Here is a 25,225-nt window from a genome sequence, read left to right on the forward strand (position 1 = left end):
AAAAAAAAAAAAAAAAAGGCCAAGCCCAAAATGGCAAATATTAAGCGTTTAATAGTCTTAACAACAAATCATTGATCAGAAAATTAGCAAGAATTAAACAATTGCACTTCTGTGAGCTCCTGTGCCACCATTTGCTGGTTTACTTTTGCTGTAGTGAACTGTTTGGGGAAAAGCTAGAAACAGGGAAATTCACTTATATAGTCTTCTTGTAGGCAAAGGTAAAATTCAAACCCATGCCTGGGTGTACAAAATTTCCAAAAATATCTTCTGGGATGTTTTTTTTTTCTTAAATGATTAATTATTTGGTTATCTGCCACACCTGCTGTAGTAAATCAAGTGTCACAAGGCTTAAAGATTTAAAGAAATCAAAGGGAAAAGCTATTCAATGATTTGTTTAAGCTGACCAATGATTTGTTTTATATAAGCTTAATATTTTGCCTTTTTTTGCCAGGAGTTTAAATTAGGTAGTACATTTTAGTCTTGTCAGTTCAGTTTCCAGGCAAATAAAGCATGAGACTGGGCATCACAGAGTAATAATTATGTGATGAGCTAACTAATTAATTTGTTTTTTGTCCACCATTTTATGTGATAATACACATTTTTTTAAATCATTAGAGAAAGTCTCGAGAAACAAATCTTTTTTGAACCTCCTATTAACAAGAACCATTGTCTGGGTTAATTACAATAAAAACTCTTCTCAAAAACCTTCTATTTTATTGCTGGCTTAACTGGCTAAAAGGTTGTTTTTTTTTACACAATGAGATTAATTAACAACAATCACATGGTTATTTTTAGGCAATTGTTTATTATTCTATAATGATATTGTCCTTCTTGAGCTGACTACTTCTATAATTTACAGCAAATAGTCTAAATAATGAATGATAAATGTAAAATTACAAATTTAAGATAACTTATGCTATCTGCAGGAAAGTAAAAATAATCATTACCAAAAAAAAAACCAGTAAATTTACTCTAAGAAATTTAATTGCTGAAGGTATAGCCAAAGTAATCAATTCATTTCAATGTTTTATACCTACTGTTAGAGACTATTAGAGGAATAATAAAAGATTAAATACAATATCTGCCTTTTCCACTTCAATGCCTCCATGGCATTTTGAAGCTTGGAAAGTAATTTATGCTCTAAAAGCAGCATAAAGTCTCAACCATTAGCTTTCTTGACTAATGATGGTGGTGCAGGGTGAAATTATCCCTGGGGTGTGTAGCACTTTGTTTGGTATGACATTTGAGTGACTGAACACATTACATCCAAGACCTTTTAGACAAAGCTTTATCTCAATTACTGACATCAGTGACACTTAAATCCACTCCCATATTTTTGTATTTGACAGTGCCTTTTCAGGAAAGGCAGAATAACACCCGGTATTATAAAGTTACACATAATATTTTGATGCATTATTTTATACTTAGTTATTTCCAGCAAATTACTTGAACTTGGTTTTTGCTTTAAAAAAAATGGTTTTCCACCACATGAACTACATTAATACATAATAATACAGACTCGACTCCCCATACTGTATTGTAAATTTTACTGAAGAGATATGAATAAGCTTAAGCTTATTAAAAAGGGTTTTTTTTTTCTATGATATGTTGTATGCTAATGCTAGGTTAGAGACGAGAGGACTCTATAGTATGTTACCAGTTAATGTGTTAATGTTCACCTTAGTTTAATGCAGAATCATATTTCTTCTTTGTTCTGTTGTATATATTTTCATATTATTCAGCTGTCTACTTGTTTTGTTAGTTAATGATATCTAAACAACAAAATGGGAAATCTGTTATATTCAGTAGAGTTTGGTACATTATAATTACAGCAAGTGCAGTGCACTTATAATATTATCTAAACTACAGAACTACAGCATTTTTTTAAAACTTTTTTACCTATACTGCCAGAAATTTACTCTACCATCTATATAAAGCTTTTGTTTTAAAACTAAAAATAATCTGAACCATATTCCAGCTGTTTTAGTATTGTTTGGATTGAAATTACCCATACTATTTTTTTCTATACAATATGATGAAATATGGTTTAACTTCTGGAAAAATTTATTATATAGATTTATTATTTTACTACCATTTTTTAAATTTACCTTTCTATAAAATGTTCATAATTCAAAGTTTATTACTGGGATAAAGATAAGATATTGGGTGCTTTAAAACAAAATTCCCTCTGCATTTCTAGAAAATAAAAACACATAGACTTAGTCAGTGGAGCATCATTTCCTACTCAAAAAAAGGGCCAGTGGTAGGGAAAAAAATGGTTAGGTGGCTCACCGGCTTCTCGTGAGATCTGCATGAAGGCCTCCACTCCCTTCTCTCCATAGCTGCCTTCAGAGGCTACAGTCGAGACGTAATTCCAGCCCATAGCCTTCACAATGTCCACCATGGCCTGGGCCTGGAATGAGTCTGGTGGAACCACACGTGAGAAGAAGTCATAGCGACGATCGTCACTCAGCTCTGGAGCTGTGGAGGCATAGCTGATCTGAGGAATCTGAGGAAGTAAAACACACATGGAGGAAAAAGGAATGAGGAAAAAAGCAGAACTAAACCAGAAATTTAATCCTACAATTAAGATTCATATTTTAACCAGCAGAAGGGTATTTCTCTCCAATAACCAAGTCGAATTTACTCCAATGTGCAAGACTATTGGTGCTAGGCCCACCAATAATATAATACCCAAGAATGTGTAATTGTAAACTATTAAAAATAATCTATCTTCAATCATTTTTATTGTCCAAAAGCTATTAAAATGCACCACTATCCTTGTGAAGATTGCAACAATCTATTGATAGATATGCAAACTGAAAACACTTCAGTGTTCTCCTGGTGAAAAACTGTAATGTTAAATTCAGTTATTGACTTGCTCACTGTTTACACTGTTACTGTAATGCTACTAAATTAATAAGCTCATATTTATCACAGACTAACACAAGCAGTGTGACTTGATTTGAGTTCTCAGAAACTAAACTTATCAACATATACCCTAAGTTTAGCAACAGTTTTGTTCATTAACATTAGTTACTGTACGCTAGCTAGCTGTCTAGATTAGCAAATAGGTTCTGTAGGTATTCGTCTCTGTTTACCACAGGATCCTTTCATAAACTGCCTATTGGATGTTCGATCATTCATCTATTCATCTTCATTAACCACTTTATCTTGGTCACTTGGGTTCAAAGTCATTCAGCCTATTTTGTGACATCACAACCTGTTGGGTTGTGTAAAGTTTTGTTTAACAAACCATGTTGTAATAACTCCTCAGAAGCATTCATCTTCATTTTTCTGACTTCCTGAGGTGTTGTATCATATTCTGCATTTCCCCTGCTTTAACAGTAATTCAAAGATAGCATTTTTTTAAATGAAAAATGTCAAGGAGAATAAAAATTGTCAGATATATATATAGGGAGAGCAAAAAAAGAAGGAACGGAAAGGATGAGGAAAAATGAAAAGCAGATAGATATATAAAGGAGATAAAAGAAAAAAGCAATGTAGATATGCACATGTCTATTGCAAAAGCAGTCCACATTATATGCATTGAGTAATAAGACCTAACAAAGAAGACTAATACATGACTGATAAAACAAGACGTGGTTGAATAAATAAATAGATATAGGATACATAGATAGAGATAGATAGATAGATAGATACAAACCTGTGCCACAACATGGTCAAAATAAGGCAGAAGCATATTTCATTTAAGAAATAAAAGAGCAATAGCATCTCAGTTCATTATTGCATTTATCATGTGGGATAGGCTGCGTAATGCATCCATTGTTTTGTGAGTTAAATAATGAAACTGTGAGTGATGTATTTAAGCGTCATCTCGGCAGAAGCCATGCTGCCATGTGAACACAAAGCCTCCAAATGCTGACAAAATATTGCATAACTTTGCTTTATTCATATTCTGCACACAGAGTTTGAAGCGTAACAGCAGGTCTGTTCGGCGTGTCTCCGGCTTTACGTCAAAGCGAGACAGAAGGCCCCAGAAGCCTGAACTCGGTTCAGGCTTCTGTGAATAGCTTTCAGATGAAGTTTTAAGAACATGCTTGGCAGAGACTTTGGATGTCTAATCAATGCAGAACAATCCCCAGGCTATTTTTTCCTAATGTGTTCAATAATCACTCGCCTTGAGCTAAATATTCAATATAGAGCTGACACAGGGACGCATTCTGTCAGATGTAATAATTACAAGTCATGAAAGGAAATGAAAGAGGTTAAGAGTCATCACACTCCAGAAGAGAGGGAATCAAATAACATGTACAATATATAGCCTGTGTTTCAGGTTTGCTATGATATAGCTGACCTTATTTAATTCTCAGTATCCCCCTATTCATTTGTGACTACTGTAAAATACATAAACAGCCGTGACTACATCTTGAGCCAGAAATTCAAGATGTGTGACTTTCAGAGATTGTCAAACTTCTAAAGCTGGGTCTGGATTTAGGGCCATCTGCCATCCACGCAGATTCTGTTCTTAACCAGTATCATGGAAAAACATCTGAGTCCCATAAAGAGTCTCTATGAGAATTCATTTTCAATACACAGTATCAGTAACAGTATCAGTAAGAGAGAACACAGAAAAACTGATCCTAGATCAGCAGGACAATGATAAGGAGCTTTGGGAATGTGAGTTTTTTTTTTTTTTTTAAACTTTCTAAGTAATGACATACTTGTAAAATGCATACATATATATATATATATATATATATATATATATATATATATATATATATATATATATATATATATATATCACTATATTACCAAAAGTATTCGGTCACCCATCCAAATGATCAGAATCAGGTGTCCTAATCACTTGGCCTGGCCACATGTGTATAAAATCAAGCACTTAGGCATGCAGACTGTTTTTACAAACATTTGTGAAAGAATGGGCCGCTCTCAGGAGCTCAGTGAATTCCAGCGTGGAACTGTCATAGGATGCCACCTGTGCAACAAATCCAGTCGTGAAATTTCCTCGCTCCTAAATATTCCACAGTCAACTGTCAGCTTTATCATAACAAAATGGAAGAGTTTGGGAACAACAGCAACTCAGCCATGAAGTGGTAGGCCATGTAAACTGACGGAGAGGGCTCAGCGGATGCTGAAGCGCATAGTGCAAAGAGGTCGTCGACTTTCTTCACAGTCAATTGCTACAGAGCTCCAAACTTCATGTGACCTTCAGATTAGCCCAAGTACAGTACGCAGAGAGCTTCATGGAATGGGTTTCCATGGCCGAGCAGCTGCATCCAAGCCACACATCACCAAGTGCAATGCAAAGCGTCGGATGCAGTAGTGTAAAGCACGCCGCCACTGGACTCTAGAGCAGTGGAGACGCGTTCTCTGGAGTGATGAATCACGCTTTTCCATCTGGCAATCTGATGGACGAGTCTGGGTTTGGAGGTTGCCAGGAGAACGGTACATTTCGGACTGCGTTGTGCCGAGTGTAAAATTTGGTGGAGGAGGAATTATGGTGTGGGGTTGTTTTTCAGGAGTTGGGCTTGGCCCCTTAGTTCCAGTGAAAGGAACTTTGAATGCTTCAGGATACCAAAACATTTTGGACAATTCCATGCTCCCAACCTTGTGGGAACAGTTTGGAGCGGGCCCCTTCCTCTTCCAACATGACTGTGCACCAGTGCACAAAGCAAGGTCCATAAAGACATGGATGACAGAGTCTGGTGTGGATGAACTTGACTGGCCTGCACAGAGTCCTGACCTGAACCTGATAGAACACCTTTTGGGATGAATTAGAGCGGAGACTCAGAGCCAGGCCTTCTCGACCAACATCAGTGTGTGACCTCACCAATGCGCTTTTGGAAGAATGGTCAAAAATTCCTATAAACACACTCCTCAACCTTGTGGACAGCCTTCCCAGAAGAGTTGAAGCTGTAATAGCTGCAAAAGGTGGACCGACATCATATTAAACCCTATGGGTTAGGAATGGGATGGCACTTAAGTTCATATGTGAGTCAAGGCAGGTGACCGAATACTTTTGGTAATATAGTGTATATATATATATATATATATATATATATGTTTGTTTTTTTTTCTTCTCAATTGGGAGTACTTCCTTATCCTGGTCAGGGTCGGGCTTCCTAGAGCTTATCATGGGAACACAGGGCGCAAGGTGGGGACACACCCTGGATGACGTGCCAGTCCATCAATCATCACACGTAACACATCACCTGTCTATGAGCACACACTTGCACACTCATTCACAACTAGGGGTAATTTAGCATAGTAAATCTATCTATTAGCATGAAGGAAACAGGAAAATCTGTAGCAAACCCACACAAAACCCAAGCTCAGAATCAAACCAGGGATGATATGGTGGCAGTGCTATTTGCAATGCAGTGCTATTTCCAATGCAAATATGTTTTTAAGGACAAAAATGCACTTTTGTTGTGTTACATTCTTTTTTGTTTCCTTTTATGATCATTTTTTTCACTAAAGATTATTTAAAGTATTTAGGTCTGTTCATATTGGATTAGTTTTACATGGATAGGTGGGCTAATTTAATTATTACCTGAGATTTTTGTCCTCACTGAATGTATGTGTCTGGAAAGATCATGCCTTATTTTACTCTGACCAATAGCAATAACCCTAGGTCCAAATTGACATGTTGGTAAAGATTTCATCATATCCTGTGGGAAAAGAGATTTTGCACTCTTTCTTCAGGATAAAGACACTCCAGGAAGGACTGTTTTCTATCATTTCCTGCCAAAACCAAAATGAAACCAAGTATTGACAGAGTTTAAAATGCAGAACAATAAAATATAGACAGTATTTAAAAAGACTTCTAAAAAACATTGACATGTTGGAGGTGTTTAGTAAATCTTTGGATTTGTAGCACACATGGGTGTATGTAGTGTGCATGAACTTTTTAGTGTGACAACAATGTGTACATTGTGAAGAGATTGCTTATCCTGTGTGAACTGATCAGAATCAATACAGACATACTCCAGCAACATTGCTTAACAGAGATACACAATGTCTGGAAATCCTGTCCCATCAGGATAGTGCTTTTGGCTCTGCAGTGTCTGTCAAGCTGAACCTGATCTCAGACAACCAGGGGCAATGTGGCAATTTGAGTATTTCTGGCAATATGGCGGTTGTTTGGGTGACATTACTTGTCTTTAACAGTACTTGCATAAGGTTTTTGGGCACACATCATGAAGACCATCCTACAAATTCAGCATTTGAGGACCTACAAACTTGTGCACCCAAGGGTGTCTTATCAATTTTTACCCAGACCCTATCTTCCATGTGACACAGAACAGAGATTTGATTGATCTTTGACTACAACAAACTGATCTTCCAACTCCCATTCACTCTTTTCCCTCAGGAGAGATCCAAGGCCAGTGAATATCAATGAGGCATTATTATTTTTAATTAGCCTTTGGATCTGTCATGCCTTAAAGTCAAGCCAAGCACTTTTCCTAATTTCTGTGACTTTGCGACTCGAGTGCAGCTGTGGGTGTGGAAACAGTGTGCAGTACTCGACGGAGCAAACATCACCATATAAGGCCACATGCTTGGAGAGTAAACAACAATAATGAGTGTGTCACACTGAGAGCTGCGCCTCTAAATTACTATGATGGAAGACCTCCATGGTGTGTTGAGCACTGCATTTTTCTCCAAACTCTTCAACTTGCTGTCACTCTCTATGCTAATTCGTCGCCTTGTCATACAATTTCATCTCCTTCCAGAGCACATGTTTGATTTCACAAAAATGATCCATCAAAGAGATTTGAAAGCTTAGGAAAGGGCTTAATGTCAGTTGAGAATATGTGTTAAAGGGGTTGACTTCTAAACTAACAGGCTATTTGTGAAATACAGTGATATATTGTGTTCTGCAAGAGCAATACAACACTGGCAAGCATTCATTTAAACCTCTACATGAAGTGGAAATGTAGTTAAAAAATATTGTTGGGTACACCATGCAATGTCTGTATATATATATATAAAGAGAATAAAACACAACAGGGCATGCTGTTATAGGAAAATGATGAGCCTGAGACAAAGTAAAGTCAACCATACCACCCCAAAGGTGATTATTTCCCTATAACAGCATACCCTGAAATGTTTTATTCTTCTTATAGCACAGCAATTTACCAACAAATTAGAATTGTATATATTTCCATTTTTACAACTGTTACAAAGCGCTGACACTGGAGGCTCCTTCCATAAACTCATCCTTCCATCTCATTACAGAAAGCTTGACCATAGCAATCGTTATACATTTTTGCACATTTAAAAAATTTCTTTTAGAAAAAGCACATTAATATAAACCTGTGACTTGAATTACAGCTGGCACCATTGCTGGAGCTGCTGTTGTAGAAAATGAATCAACACATCTTGACCAATCAGATTAGAGAATTCAATACTGATGTGGTATATGTACATACTGTACTGTGTATTAGTTTTTCATTTAATATGCTGTTGATATAACAGTCGCCACTTATCCAACAACCAGAAACCATTTCATTTGGAATGTTTGTTCAAATGCAACACACCGCAACTGGTTTATAGATTCCTCGGTGGTGGGAAGCACCTCAGTGCTGTAGCGCGGGCAATTCTTTTCCAAATCCTGCCACCTGCTCCACAACGCATATGTATAGGGACATTGTGTGGCTGTTGGTAGGAACTATTTTTACTAGGCATATTAATTAAGTAGACAATTGCTAGATTGCTAGACAGTCTTTCGAATAATCAGGGTGTGGAAGCAGTGACTAAACTGAGCAAAATACAGTATAATGCAGCACATAAACATTGTTCTTTAACTGTTCTATGCTGCCAACACAACTGTTCTGTGTTGCTAGCCAGACTCAAATAACATCTTTATGTGAGACAACAGAACACCACGGCTCATAGCCAAAATATTATCCAATGATTTTTTTTTTTTTTTTGTCAAGCACAGACATTAACAGGAGAGGATTAAAAACTTTGGCTCTCAAGGATTCAAGGACTCACTTATTTTCCATAGTCTGTATTAATGCACATAATTAGGTTGTCATACTTTTGAGTTAAATCACATTAATTGCTGCTATTTAGCCTAGGTAATTGGGCTAATCAATGCTAATGGGAGTTTTGTCTATGGCAGGAAACCATCCATTTGTTCTGAAAGCTTTTCTGAGACCCAACTGCAATATGCTACATACTGTGATCAAGACACATCAATGTCATTGACTGCTACGCATTTATTTCATTCATCCTACAGGAAATCTCAACTTCATTAAGATCTCCACATGTTAAATCCTTTGCTTGAAATGGACTTCTCTTCACATCTTTTCAATCTCATTTATCAAAGGTGATAACAGTCTACCTCTCTGATGTCACTGCAGATGGAGAACAAAGCTTCTTTATCAGCTGAAAACAAATATCAATTCAGCATTGAAGATGAAATTGTGTCTTTGTTAAGTATTTATCAATTCTGTGACATTTTGACAAAGTGGAATCTACCAACCCCCATAACGCTTTCCCATCCCTCACGTACTGCAAAGATGAATACATAATTCAGAATTAACAGACAATGTGTTCAAACAGATACAAATACAGATACAAATAAGAGGTGGACTACACAGAGCATTCTGTGCACAGGGAAGCCTCTAAAAAAAGTATTTAAGTCATTTTAAAAATTTTAACTGGACATTCGTTGCACTTTTTTTGTCATTCTTAATCTTAATCATTAAACTGATACTAAATGAAAATCTTCCTATAGAATCATATAAGAAAAGGGTCCCATTTTGAATAGCAGTAGCACTGCGTCCCAGCTTCATAGTAGATAGCAGCTGATTCAACATGTCCAGCATTTATTTCTGATCTTTCTGGAATGTAACAAACCCAAAACCCCAAAAAAGTAAATCTGATAAACTATTATTAGGTTGCTATTGTTGTGATCTGTAAACAATAGGGACCTGGTTTTGGAATGGCATAATTTTCTGATGCCTTTTTTCTGTCACTTTAGATAGAAAGGCTGCCCGAAAGTACCACAGAGCGTTCCAGTCGAGTGAAGTGGCTGAAGTTGAGGAACGTTTTAAAGCAGATTTCTCATTAAGAACATTGTGGGCATTGGATGAGCACTGTATGTGTCTGTTATTTTATATACACATATATCGAGTGAAGTGGCTGAAGTAGTAAGTCAAGTGAAGTGGCTGAAGTTGAGGAACTGTACAAGTTCAGGAGTGGAAGAAAAATTCTGAAAATTGTTGTTATAATTTGTGAATGAAGTTTGGTTATTATTTTTATTTTTTTCCCAGTGTTTCTGGGAGCATAATCAGTGTTCAAATCTGAATACGGATACATATTCTGATATTTGGAGCACTAAACAGGTACAGCTACAGATACAGACAGTGGCACTGCGTTACACCTCTGCTTCAAAGAATCATGCTCTTGCTCTGACAGCCATCATGGGGAACATATTCTTAATTTAGTTCCACCACTACAAAGTGTTAAGTATCATCAATAGCTCTGCTCTCGTCTTTGCTTCAAACCTCTCAAAACCCTTTCTGTCACTCAGAAGCTGAAATCACTCAACTGCCTTCCTCCGGTAGGAAAGATCAAACATAAAACATGTGTGCTTCCTTTCCAAACCCTGAAAGGCTCAATCATGCACTATTTTCAAAACAGTACCTCAGAAATTCAGATTCTAGACGACACAGAATGTATGGCACAGTTCCTCGTAGACATAAACATGTTTCTAGACAAAATACAGCTGCTTCGGTGGTGAAAAACATTTCTGCTGTGACCTTTAACATGCGTCTTGTTCACAGTACGAGTTCGCTCTGAGAGAAAGATGGGTTTATATAATAAAAAGTACTATTGTCTATGAACTGAAACATTTTGTCATTTTTTGTAAACTACCGAGACTCCAAATGCAGTCATGGTCTCAGTTTTTATACAACCAATGTCTAAAAATAATCTTTATACCACAGCATTGTGTTGATTAACTTTTTATACCAGCAGCTCTTACAATTGTTATAGCTGTAATTCAAATCACAAGTTTATTTTAATTGTTCTAATATATTAATTTTTAGTAGTTTAGAGGGAATTGTATGATGGACTCTAAGCTTAATGATAAACAGATGAAAAAAAAACCAAAAGCAAATGAAAAACATAGAATTTTTGATATTTTTCTGCAAGGAGACATTTATTTAACAATTATGGAAGGAGTCTCCAGTACCAGCGCTATGTAATGTAAAGTTTTCTGCCATTGGAAAGTCTTCAGGACAGAGGACATTGCACTTTCTGGCTTCATGGTAACATGACAAGATGTGTTTATTATTATTATTATTATTATTATTATTATTATTTGTCTGATTAACTTCAAGAAAAAAGAGGATAGTGAGGGAACAACTAATGTACGTACATATACAATGCATAACAAATATTAAACATAAATATAAATGAATAAATAGTACATTTATTAATAAGCTAAAATTTTTAATCATTGGCACATTGTTTTTTAAGAGGAATAAATTCCTGCTCATATAGGAAAATACTTCAGGGTGGAAACAGTATCTGCTCTTCACAGCAGGCTGCATCACACCACCACTGCATTTAAACACTATATAATCACTATAGTAAGTATCCACATTCTAGTGAGCTGTTGAAGATGGCACTTGACTCATTATAGTTTTGCACTTGTTCCTTGAAATTAAATAGCCTACCTGTTAAACCTATAATCCAAATTGTCTTTTCCTCCGTATCACACTGCACATTTTAAAAGGCTAAGTGTAAATATAAATAATCCCAGTACTGAGGGAGCAGCACATTTTGAATTCAGACATCCAAATACTTTCTTCTTTGCAACAGAAGACTGGAGTCAGATTTGCCTGCAGAACCTTCAAGCCTTTAGGAAAAAAAAAATCTACTGAAAGCTGAGACACCCTGAGGTAATCTCTAACCCTGTACAAACAACATCATGATCTTTATGTCTGTCCCTCTGTCTATCTCTCTAACATACATAGGTGGCAGAAATAATATCAGGGTCTGGTATCACAGCCTTGGCCCCTCTCCACCCGTCACCTGTGTATTTATGTGTCTGTGCCGATGACAGGGAGGGCAGTGATGAACATTGGGCGTCTGGAGGCCTCTGGACGGAGCGCCATTATTGCACTCCATTATCTTGTCCATCAGGGTGAGTGGGCAGTGGGCAGCTGTTCATTGTGTCCCTGCTGTCAGGTGAGGTGCTGTAGGAATGGGTTTCATGTCCACTTGTTTGTCAGGTGAGACTTTTCTCTTTTCACCCCACCACATAAACATAAACTCAGACTATTGCATTGTTTGGATCTTTTGTTGTACATACATATATATATATATATATATATATATATATATATATATATATATATATATACATATATATATATATATATATATATATATATATATATATATATATATATATATATATATTTTTTTTTTTTTTTTTTTTTGTTACAGTGGCTTGTAAGTGCAAAACACATTAACAAACCAAAAATGCTACACCAAATTTTGAATTACAACAGCAAAACTAAAAACATGGCAGCAAACTCGAAAACACAACTGCTAATTCTGAAGCACAACACCAAAACCAAAAAAACATCAACAGCAAATCAGAAAACACATCAATAATACCAAAAACACCACCTCAAATCTAAAAACATTACAGCAAACCCAAAAGCATGACAGCACATTCAGAAGCACAGCAACAATGCCAAAAAAAAAACAGCAAACTCTAAAACACATCACCATCCACTCAGAACAGAAAGGAGAGGTCCTTATCTCATGCTAGTTCCTGATTGGCTACAGCATGTGTCAGTCTGGAAGGCTGGGGTAAATGGAGAGCTGGAGCATGTTTATAGTAAGAGGAAATATGAGCTTAAATGAATCTACTGCTGCTTTTTTTGTCATTATTTTTATCAAGGGCATTCGTATGATTTTTTTTAAAATCTGATATCAACTTTGAATGACATTAATATGAGTAGGCGAATGCTGGAAGGCCACCTAAAGGAAGAAATAATTACTCCTCACTATATTAACATCCTTTTTCCATGTCCATTCGGCAACAAGGATGCAATCTTCAATCAGGACCCTTTCCGTTTTGAGTTAATGCTATTGTGTTTCTGAATTTGCTGTTGTGTTTTTGCTTTTGCTATTGCATTTTTCTGATTTACTGTCACATTTTTTGCATGGTAACATATTCTGCACTTAGGGGCCACCATGGTTTTTGCATCTTGGAAAGGACAAGTATTCTTGATTTTGGCCCAAATGTCTGATTATTCCAATAGGACTCAGGTTAACACAACCCAGATTAGTTTGTCTCTCAGGTTTCTCAGGGCTTGTACCAAGTGGCCGATCTGAATGAGCTGCCAATACAGACCCAGACCTACTATCCACCTGCATTTACATCAAACATAATGCTTTAATATATTAATGAATTAGTAAACTGTGATTAATAGTATATTGTACTCCCATAATGCTTTAGCCGCTGTATTCCCACGGCTTTATTGGTGAGCGGCTATACCAGTGGTATATGCCCAAACCGCTGGTATGGGCTGAATTTATTTATTTGTTGTTTTGTTTTGTTTCGTTTGGTTGTTTGGTTTGTTTGTTAGTTTGATTTGTGTGTTTGTCTATTTATTTATTTATTTATTTATTTATTTATTTATGCATAATTTGTTATGTTACAGAAAGGTATAAAATAATAAAATGGAAATTTGACTCAAACGTATTTATTTATTTATTTATTTATTTATTTATTATTATTATTAGTAGTAGTAGTAGTAGTATTGTTATTTATAAGTATTATTTATTCATTTATCTTTCAGGGCATCTGTACTCTCCCCTTCTACTTATAACCTTAATAAGGAGATTTTTTACAGCTGTTGGCTGAAGGTTCATAGGACCCTTCAAAATAAATTTTAAAAATCTGGATCAAGCCATAACAATCTGCGCCACTTTTACTCCTGTCTACAGGACACAATTACCAGGACCAATCCTGCCTTTCCACAGACACTATAAAGCTTCCAAAATGGATGCTACACACTGTCATTTCCTCTAGGTTCCTGTGAAAGATAATAAACACCACCCCAGGGCTTTCACAGCTCTTGAGCCACCTGCTTGTGTAACATAAAATCTGGCAAATAGAAACACCTTTCCATCCCACCACCACCCCTCCACCTTTAGTGTTTAATGCTGACTTGACCTCTATGTTGACCTCACTAGCCAAAAGGGATGAGCACTTAGACAATAGATCAGGCTTATGACCCACCCGGGGTCATTTTCAGTGCCGGACAGAAAGGTCGGCCAGGTTGGCAGCAGCAATAAAAAGTAACAGACGAGGTTCAGACCGCCATCGATCTGAAGGAGAATGCCACTATCTGAGCTGAATGGAGAGTCCAGTGACCGATATTGGACATGGGCCGTGATCGCTGACATTTACAGAGACGTTTTCTTCACTTGCATGTCCCGTACAATGAGAGGTGGATGAGAAGATATTCATTTTACTGCTGGGGAGAACATTAGATAATGGCATGGGCATTAAAATCCTGAACATTATTATTATTATTATTATTATTATTATTATGTAATGGGGCAGAGCAAATAATTAATAAAACGATGGTGTGATGCGGCCAGAAGTTGATTATTTTCCATTAATAAACTGAACAAACACACAACACATCCAGAGGTGTGGATTCCTCTTATAACACAGAAATTTGCCAACGCTAACAATTGTTAGTAACTAAAAAATGGCACATTTTGTATCTGTTTATAGCTACATTTAATGTATGATGCAAGCAAATTCCTGTTATCATTTACATTATAGTAGTTATAAACAGTTGTTTATAACTGGCCTCATTCATCAATCTTCAAGTAAAGTTGTGTGTAAATGAGTAAATTGAGTAAGTAAAACCGAACTAAAAAATCATGTCGGAATTTAAACACTGATTTTCTTCGTATTCGTGTGTGTATATTGATAAATGGCAACCACTCATTAACCACCAGGCGTGTGCATGGAACAGCTGATTTGCGTTTGGTGACACCTACAAAACTCCATATAAAGGACAAGTTCACAGAGCAGAAAGTGGCAAAAAAAAAAAAAAAGAAGAATTTCTGAGGCAGAAGTTGTAAGTACTTTTGACTCACATCTACAAGAATAAAAAAAACTTATTTAGCAACATATCCAGTGAAGTCTCAGCACATGAAAAGACCAAAATATGGAGAGAAATAATTAGAGGTGAATTTGGTGTTGTCCATCCAGTGCAATATAAGTGAGGTCAAAAGAAAATGGTTTGACACAAAAACTGAGTTTAAAAAAAAAAGTATTACTGCTAATCAACAGTTTCTCTTCTACCAGTGGAGGGCAAACCATATAGCTTTTTAAAATTGACCAGATGCTGTGGCAAACGGAACTGATTTATAACCCAGCTTCATCCTCTGAAAAAAAAAATCATCCTGGTCTCTAAATATCCCCTGCCTCCTAAGGGCATCATGTGCTAATTCTTCCAGGAATATCAATTCTGCCACCATTACCTTGGCTTATGGCTACCATCTGCAGAGACCAGCCCATCCTCCTTTTATACAGCAACATTTAATCATAACTGAACAGCTAGCCTTATTTTTCTATATACACTGTATATGTAATATGTCCTTAATACCATTTAGGCCTATTTAATATGTATATCTATTTGAAATAAATAAGCGATTTGAACATCCCAGTGTAATCCATATATAAAAATACAGTAACTCATTGCAAATTATACGATTACACACACTCAGGAGCATGTGTAGGATAAGATTTTTTTTTCCAAATTTATGGGATTTTCATGAATACTAAATTTTTGTGTAAATGCTCATATGAACAATTTACACATAAATTCCTTCGTATCCAGCTTGATAAGTGAGGCCCAATGTTGGTACTAAAACCCACTCACTACCAATAATCCCAAATGTTGAGAGGAAGAAAATCAGCCTTTCAAATGAATATACGTCCACTAAAATGTGATTAGGAACAAAAAAAAAAGGTATGATGGACAGGTCTATCTAAAGTTGGGGATTATCTGCATGCAGCCCAACATTAATTGGCACTGTTCTCTTCCCCAGACTTGCCTCCCCTTGACCCTTAATTAGGAGAACCAGCTGAACAAAAGGAACATGATTCTTATGCGAGGGCCTCATATTCAGTGTGCGTGGGGGCCAGGAATCCTAAGCAGGTATATCTAATTACACAGATCTTTGGCGACCTTTCTGCATACTTTTTCCCATTAATTAAAGGGCAGGCTGAAAAAAATGAATAAAGAACAGAAGAAAGGGGCTGTGGGAGCTCAGTATTACTGGATGGGAAGTGAACTTTGGTTTGAGTGATTTGGACAACAGGTAGCGTCTGTTTCTGTCTCAAGGAGTGATAAGACTTTAAGGTCTTCCTTGATCTCTGTAAAGCAAATCTGAAAAATAACTGTCTGTGCCATGAGAGGAAACTAATTGTACAGAAGGGGTGTAACACAATGCCTATAAAAATCTGTATCTGTTTACTGTTCCAAATATCTCTATCTGTATTCAGATTTAAACCCAAAGTGGGTGTGGCCTTTCTTAGTTGAATTACATATGAACCATACCACTATGCCCCAGAAACACTGGAAAAAAACCAGAGGTAGAAATTCCAGCACTGTTAGCATGGTGTATGACTTCTGGCTCTGACAGTTCCTCAACCTCAGCTACATCACTCGAGTTCATAATTGGTCTCAACTAGAGATATGTGAGATCCTGTTTTTGTAATCCAGTTCACACAATTAATATTTTTAGTTTGTACCTGCCCCAGATATTTTTCTAACAATTTTCATTGGTAGTATTTGCCCAAATATAATAAATATTAATAAATTAGTGACCCAGTTTAAACCACCAGTCAGTTACTAAACACAGTTGTGTGCCTTTTGTTGTGGCATCCCAATCCCAAGGCACACTAGAAACCCTGAACCTTTCTAAAAAAAAAAAAAAAACATTCATATTTGTAACTGTATCCATTTAGATGCATTATGTATATATTAAAATGTTATTACAATTAGATTAAAAATGTATTTGCCATTTCCTAATCTATGCAATGGCTATGACATGGTATCATTACTATCTATGAGTCTAAACCTCAGGCTTCCACACAATATGATACACAATATGATACATATGACAAATTGTTTTTTAAGGCAACAATTTGATATTTGATACCACTGAATCTGCACTGATATCATACGATATGATTTAGTAACCTCCGATCACTGTATGAACAGCTTTGTTTGGAATCTGGGGTAGACCTACTATTAATTTGTGAATACCAATGACGTACAGAATCACAATTTTAAGTATTAAAATATTAAGTATTAAGTAAGAGTTACAGATGAATCACCTTGCTACCCTGTTTACACATCAGTTTAAAAATAAAAATTATTTTTACACACCAGTTGTCTGTCCTTTTTCAATAATAATCAAATTCTAATTAATTATAGCTGATAATAATCGATGTATGATTGCCTTGATTCATTTGAGTCATTGCCTTTTAAATCATTGATCCAAACTGTCATTAACTGACATAAAGCATCCAAACTGTGGTTAATCGATTTGTATACATCTAATTACATTATGCATACAGAAGTGCTGAATTTTAGCACAAAAGCCCTGCAACTGGAGGTGGATAAGACAGCATTTTTCTTTTCTTTTTTTTTTTTTTTTTTGGCTATGTCTGTGTGCTAAGCAACATTAAGAAAGCAGTGAGGCACAAAAGTCTGGTGTGACCGCTACTTAATAATTAGCATAAATCAAAAAGACCACAGTCCTGGCCATTTTATTTCTATTGGCTCATAAGACCAAGGCTCAGAAATCCACCTAAATAAACTGATACAATATTTTTGGTCCTTTCCCCGCTCAGTGAATTGACTTTTTATGCTGGGTGTATTTTATTCGTTTGGTCTGACCACTGCTTTTTTTACAAGAGGGGGCTCCCATATTTCCATAGCAAGGGATCAAAAATCAGAAATGCTGTAGCTAAACTGCGGGTGTTGGAAATTTTATGCATGGTGAGATGTTTTCGAGACTTTCTTCAGCAACAGTGGATTTTAATTTTCCTGACCTGATGTCAGGTGGTGCTGCAAATCACTGATTTCATTACAAGTGCCCATTCTGTCCCCCTCATGCGTCTGCCATTTTTCACACAAAGAATAGCAGCATGTTTTCAATTTATCCCTCCGTTTTCCACAGAGATGAAAGGGGAGGGTAAATATATTACCGCTAAAATGACAATACTTTGGCTAAATAATTAAACTAGCACTGATGTTGTATTGATGCACAAACCCCATTTAATTCAGTTGTCCAGCACGCCCAATATGTGCAACTCAGAAGCGAAGCAAAGACAGGGTGTGTGAGTCAATTCCAACAGGCCTGTCATTGTTTTTAGCACTCATGGGGGGGCGGTGTGTTGGCATTGCTCAGGAGTAGATGTTTTCTCAATAACAGAATGAGTCAGACAATGGAGGAGTCCCGCGTCTTGTAATATTCTGGGAAACTGAAATGTGTCACCGTGTGGTGATGAATTGTAGCAAAGGATAGCCTCGCATGTAGGTCAACAAAGTTTACCTGCATTTTCAGCTTGTGTTGAATGTTAAAATAAGAAATCATAATGAAATAATGAAAAAATGAAATAATGAGTTAATTAGCTAAGGGATAAAGGTTCGAGTGACTAAAAGATGAGATTAAAGGCAAGTGATTCTGAGCTAAAGCCATAAAGATTACATTACATATAGGCAGAGAACCTCATCTTCAAATCACAGTAATATTATGTTTTGTTCTGTTAACCATTTAAAACTCTAAAAAAAATCTTTTCTCACTTAGCATGCTTGCTTAAATGGTACTTTATCCACAAAATGTCGATATTGCTAAAAAGATTGAACACTATCCTGATGCACTTCAAACCAGCTTTCAAGCTTCGCTTACTACTACATTTCTACTTAAAGTACTGTAAATGTTTCTAAAAAAAAATAAAAGATCAGTACAATTTTTTGTTTACTAGCTTAACATTTTGTGCTTAAAGTAATGTAAATGTTGCTACAGACGAATAAAAGATAGCATGGTGCACTCCAAATCATGCTAACTACTAGCTTTCAATTTTGTTTGCTACCTTAATATTTCTACTTAAAATAATGTAAATATTGGTTAATCCTGACACATTTGAAATCATGCTAACTACATTCTTTATCAAAAAAAAAAAAAAAGATTGGATGTCAAGATTCTCAGTTCTCCCATATTCATGAATGACTTCTAAGAAACAATGCCTTCTCCATTAATTTTCTCAGCATTGGCTGTAATAGTACTGCTAGTATTATAATACTCACAATGTCTTTACAAATCAGTGTGCAATTTCCTTAGTCAATGAGAGCTCATTAGAAAGCACAATCAGCCACGAAGAACATGAGAGAAAGACTTTGGGTAAGAGGTGCTTGATTTTCAGATCTCTAGTCAGTCTGTAATCTTGTCTGCATGCAGGTAATTATATTTTGGGTGATATTATTGGCTAAACCTCAATATATCCAAGGACAGCTGGTATAAATGTACTGGCAAGGCTAAGATAAAAACACATCCGCATCATTTGCCATCCACATCATTATTTGCTGTTGTCTTGTTTTGTGGAACAAACATAACATAACATTATCACCAATGGTCATACAAAATACACACAGAATGATATGAAGAACTGAGGCAGGGGCTGATTTCTTTCTAGCCGAGACTAGATTCAAAGAGTGAAACGATTCTGAGATTTGATCACCATTTGGGCTGATATTTTTTTCAGACCACTTCTCTGACATCTCCATAACATATAATCATATGAGCAGTGATTGAGATGTAAAAACCGTTCACTGGTGTAATGAAGGTGAACGGCCATCATGGCCAGCCATCAGCGAATATGTTCATGGCTTCATGTCAAGTTCTGAGAAACCTGTGTTTGAATTTGCATAGCTTCCTCACAAAGTATTGACACAACTCTATTATTATGATGTTACTTAGTAATATTATGTTAATAATAATTATTATTATAGTAATTATGTTACCAGTGAATGGTATCACACTGCATTAAAAATAACTTTATGATTCAGCTTAGACAGTAAAATGTCCACCCCGCACACCTTCTGATAACTCCAAGGCCTGGTTCATGAACCTGTAATGCAAAAATTAAATGGAAGGCGAGATGAGGGAGATATTTCACCGGGTGCCCCAAGGCCATGCAAAACTTTCACCATCACCAACCAGGATTAAATGAAATTAACACTTAGTTTTCACTCTTTCCTAACTATCTTAAAATTATCACTAAGGTATTACTTCCCCAGTGCTAACAATACGCAAAAGGTAGCATGAAACCCTTCTACCATGCTAACTTTTAACAATCATTCTTTGCTAACTATTTTTCCTTGACATAATACATTAATTAGTAAAGAACTATTTTTTTTTACATATTTGGAAATTTGGAAGCTAATATAACACTTAAAACCATGCTTACTGCTAGGCTTCAATGTTTGTTAACTAGCATAACATTGTTCCTCAAACTTGTGCCCCCAGCAACTTGCAAAATCAGAGTTAGAATAATAGAACTGCTAGCACTCATTCTTTGCTAACTAGCTATTTTAATTAAATATTTAATTAAATATGTCTGTGAGCTGCTGTGATAAGTGAATTTCCCCACTGTAGGATCAATAAAGTTTATCTTATCTTATCTTAAAGTTTTTATTCCTTTACATAAAGAAGTTGCAAATGTTGCTTAAAATAAATTAAAAGCATATCGGGTTGCTTAAAATTACATCCACATTAACAGAATACAGTTGTTTCTATAAATGAATGAAAGCCTGCACGACAGACACACACACACACACACACACACACACACACACACACACACAGGAAATCGTGCTAACTGCTGGTATAGGGGATATATAATCTTTGCTAACTAGCTTTAAATTCATTGCTATCTTAATATTTTTACTTAAAATATTTTTTTCCTGTGAAATGCTGCTAAACATCAACATAGCTAGCATGACACACACTTAATCATGCTAATTAGAAAGCTCTCTTTTAAACTTTTAAACTTTATTGAGGTGTTCCTTTAAACATCACAAGCATAAATTTAGGATTTTTAAAACTACAAATGTTTTCTCTGAGCCGGTAATGTCTCTCCCCATAGCTTCAACATCTTTTCAGAAACATGAAAACAAGCAAAAGGTGTTTCATACTTAGAAGGAGTGTAAACATTGCGCAGGCTAAAAGCTACATTCCCTAAATGCGGCTGTTTACCCTGCTTGATGTTCCAGACTTATTCAGTACAATTATGTTGTTAAGTACATCCTCTGCCACACTCAAGCACTATACACAAAACCCAAAGGAAACCCCTGACTTATTCAGTTCCCTTTCCCCCCCTGTGCCGTGATGTCTCGTAAAGAAAGCAGCCAGCAGCCATGTTCCATGGTGATAACACCCCACACAATATCCACAATAGTACATTTTCCAGTGATTAATTCTAAAGAGTCAAATCACGCCATAAAACCGGGCTGAAATGGAGCGCTGCCTCTCAGGGAGAGCCACGCAGAGAGTGAGAGAATAGGTTTCACTCGTCTTCTCCATTCCTCTGTGAGAGTGAAATGCCTAGCAGCTTCCCAAGGATGTGTATCAAAACCTGAGTCTTTGCTAGCTAAAGCAGAGGGGACTGAGCCAAATCTTTTAGCGCACAGGACCAGAGTGCTTCATTCAGGATCGCACAATTGTACAGCTATTTAAATGAAGTCATATTGTTTGTTTTCCTGCTCTAAAGGTTGGCAGGACAGATGCGGGTTATGAATGAGTGTAGAATATAATGCTTATGACAAGTCAGTAACATGTGCTAAGAATAAATCTGACTCTTTTTGCCTCATTACTGATGCAGAAGAAGAACCTTATTTTCACTCCAGCCCCTCTGGAATGATTGTCTTCCTCCCATAATTCCATAAAGGCCTGTTATATTAACATAGCACAATAGCATACCACACAAAAAAAAAAAAAAAAAAAAAAAAAAATCTTGCATTTATGTGAGTATCTACCCCCTGCAATGCGCAGGCTATAAGGAAAAAAAATCACTTTATTGTCACCCCTTTTGTCCCCCATTTGATTAATATAGCTGTAGCATTTTCCTATAAAATAATGAGGAACTAAATAAAGGCCATGTTTAGATGTGAGGACAGGTTGATGCCAGCCTGCGCTCCCTTCTCTGTGTGCATGGAACGCTTCCTTGCCAATAAAAGGGAGTGACAGCTGGTCCTGTCCCCATGTATTGTAGTAAGCATTAAAATCCGTAGAAGTCCTGCAGTTCTGCTCAAAGTAAATAAGGTCTTGCATTCTTATTTATCTCATAATGATGCCTATATAACAGAGAATCCATTTTAGATTAATTCTGAATCATAAGCATGCATTTGGTCCACACAATACAAGAATGCAATTAGTCAAGTCAACACAAGTTAGGTCACTGTCACTGTTGTTGACTATGTTGTATAGAAGGTTTATACTTAAGCAATATCGCGTTAGCAAGAGTGTGGTTCTGCTGAATGTCGGCACAGCTGTGATGCGGCCTTAGGTAACACAGTTGTTCTGATATTCAGTATAACCAAACTCTTGCTCATGCGATATTACTTTTATACAACAGTTCTATAAACAAGAAATTAATATAGAATAAGCGACATTTCTGACACAATATGGCCAAATATCCCATTAAAGCTGCTTACGGCAAAATTGGCATCCCTTCTTCCCTTTCAGCTTCATCTGGCAAGCTTTCATATTTTAAGCCAAAATATATTATATTCCTGAAAAGTTTCCCATGTCTCTGATGATGTCGATAACTCTATTGTAGTAACCGTTTCAAATTAGGAAGTGGAATTGTATGTGGCAAACACAAACAAGTAGAGTGATACAAACAGTGAAACGTCCCAGTGTGGTTATACTAAACATAAGCACTCTTGAAACACTCGACCAATCAAATTGGTGGACTGGAACTAACTGTTGTATAATTTTGTATAAAATATTGTATAGAAGATTTATACCCGACATCCCTGTCATTATTTAACACTTCAGCAAACCGTGAATTTCAGCATTAATACACTAAAGTGTATTAATAAAGTAACTGGCACTTGTATTTATTAAGGTTTTTCCCTTTAAATGATAGAACCAAATAATCAACAGCTGTATTAAACAGTGTTCATCATCAGTAAATAAGACCAAGGTCAGTAATAAGCAATATGAACAACACCTTAATGAACATTTTAATTAACATTCAGAACTGAGGGTGAAAAACAAGTTTCAACATTTTCACCTGGAATTGAGCCACAGCAACCTGTTCCATGTTTTCCAAAGAGACTTATATGTGTTTGATTTCTGTTGTTAATTATTTTGATTAAAACACTTTCCTGATCAAAAATTTTATGCAATGTCAAGAACTATAAATATAACTATGTGGACGCCTGACCATCACACCCATATGTGGTTCTTCCTCAAACTGTTACCACAAAGTTGGAGGCACAGAATTGTCTAGAATATCTGTATGCTGTAGCATTACAATTTCCCTTTACTGGAACTAAGAGGTCCAAACCTGTTCCAGACATAGTTTGCCAAGATGGGAGTGGAAGAACTGGAGTGTCCTTCACAGAGCTGTGACCTCAACCCCACTGAACACTTTTGGAACGAATTGGAATGCTGACTGGGCACTAGATCTCCTCATCTGACATCAGTACCTGACCTCACTAATGCTGAATGTGCAAATGTGGCTGAATGAGTAAATCCCCACAGCCATGCTCCAAAATCTAGTGGAAAGTCTTTCCAGTGGAGGTTATTATAACATTAAACAGGGACTAAATCTATTTTATAATGGCATGTTCAACAAGCACATATGGGTGTGATTGTTCAGGTGTCCACTATCTTTAGATGCTGTTTAGACTTTGGACAATTTTAGTCTCACCCAGGTATGATCTACATTTTCTGATTTGCTTGTCCACATGATATATTACTACTAAAAATGTTAAAATATGTAGCAGAGTCAGTGTTGGGCCATGATTCACTGGATGAATAAGCCTGTTGTATACCATGTAGTGGTGATAGCAGGTACTAGGTATTTACTGATTATTTTGGCTCAGAAATAGTGGATTTAGGCTTTATTCAAATTGGATTAGTTTTACTTGAGTGGGATAATGCAATTATTATTGGACTCCTAATCTGGTCCTAATCTGTTTTATCAGATTCAGTCTATAGACGTAACCCCAGGTTATTTTCCAAACTTCCCCCAGGGATTCAGCGGTGGAGTTAAGGTTAGACCGACTAACGATCATGTGCAATATACACAGTCACAAACATTACGAGTGCTTATAATAAAGGTCAAAAATGAGGATTCTTTGTGGCACAGCCATGCGTATATTGTAAATTGTACCCCTTCTAAACTGTACTTCTAGAAATATATATAAAAATAGAAATAAACTCATAAAAAAACGACAGCCTTAAACAAAAACTTGTCTTAACTTTGTTCCTGATCAACAGAACCTACCGCCAGTGACGTCAGCCTGGACTGAGCTGGATTACTGTGGAAAGGACCTACAATCTGTTCTCTGTGCCTACAAAATGAGTTTGCGCTACATAAATACATTTTCCATTCGGTGCAATCCTCAGTGGCATCCATAGTGTGGGAGTGCCTAGCAGACCAGAGATTTCAAGGGTGCTCGACTTCTGGGATTCACACTAAGGGCTGGAGTGAAATGCAAGCAGATTGGTGAGAAAAGAGGGAAGAGACAGAACCTGGGCATCTTTCCCATCAGCTTCTTCTGCCTGAGTGGGCTGCAATGAGCAAACTATGCATGGGCTTATTTTGAAATTTGGAAGAATTCATATCAGCCAACTCTTGAATTGTTAAGGGACTTAACGGTTAGAAGTAAAAGCTTCTCTTATGACTTCAGATGTTTGAAGGTATTCATGTTTTTTTTTCCATCCACCAAAATCAGTCCCTTTGAATAAAATTCTTATGGTTTTTGTGTGGGATCAGGTTGGCAGAGTCGGAGCCTGAAAATATGTTGCCGTACCATGGGGGGGAATATAAGGACCAGTGCATATGGTGGTTTCCCTCCTCTGCTTAGGCAACCTTTGGCATTATGCAGGATACACAGTGTGCATGAACGCGTGGTTGAAATGTACACAG

The 25,225-nt window shown here is 36.5% G+C and overlaps 1 protein-coding gene across 1 annotated transcript in view; it reads right to left on the reverse strand.

Annotated features, from left to right (window-relative positions):
• LOC113538091 (metabotropic glutamate receptor 7) overlaps window positions 1–25,225 on the reverse strand; it is a 213,846-nt gene that overhangs the window by 136,769 nt on the left and 51,852 nt on the right. Inside the window, exon 2 of the mRNA XM_026932924.3 lies at window positions 2,293–2,509. Within this exon, the coding sequence (XP_026788725.2) occupies window positions 2,293–2,509 (217 nt within the window). The remainder of the gene's footprint in view (window positions 1–2,292; window positions 2,510–25,225) is intronic.

The sequence above is a fragment of the Pangasianodon hypophthalmus genome, chromosome 20 (genome assembly GCF_027358585.1).
Source record: "Pangasianodon hypophthalmus isolate fPanHyp1 chromosome 20, fPanHyp1.pri, whole genome shotgun sequence".
NCBI classification, from domain to species: Eukaryota; Metazoa; Chordata; class Actinopteri; order Siluriformes; family Pangasiidae; genus Pangasianodon; species Pangasianodon hypophthalmus.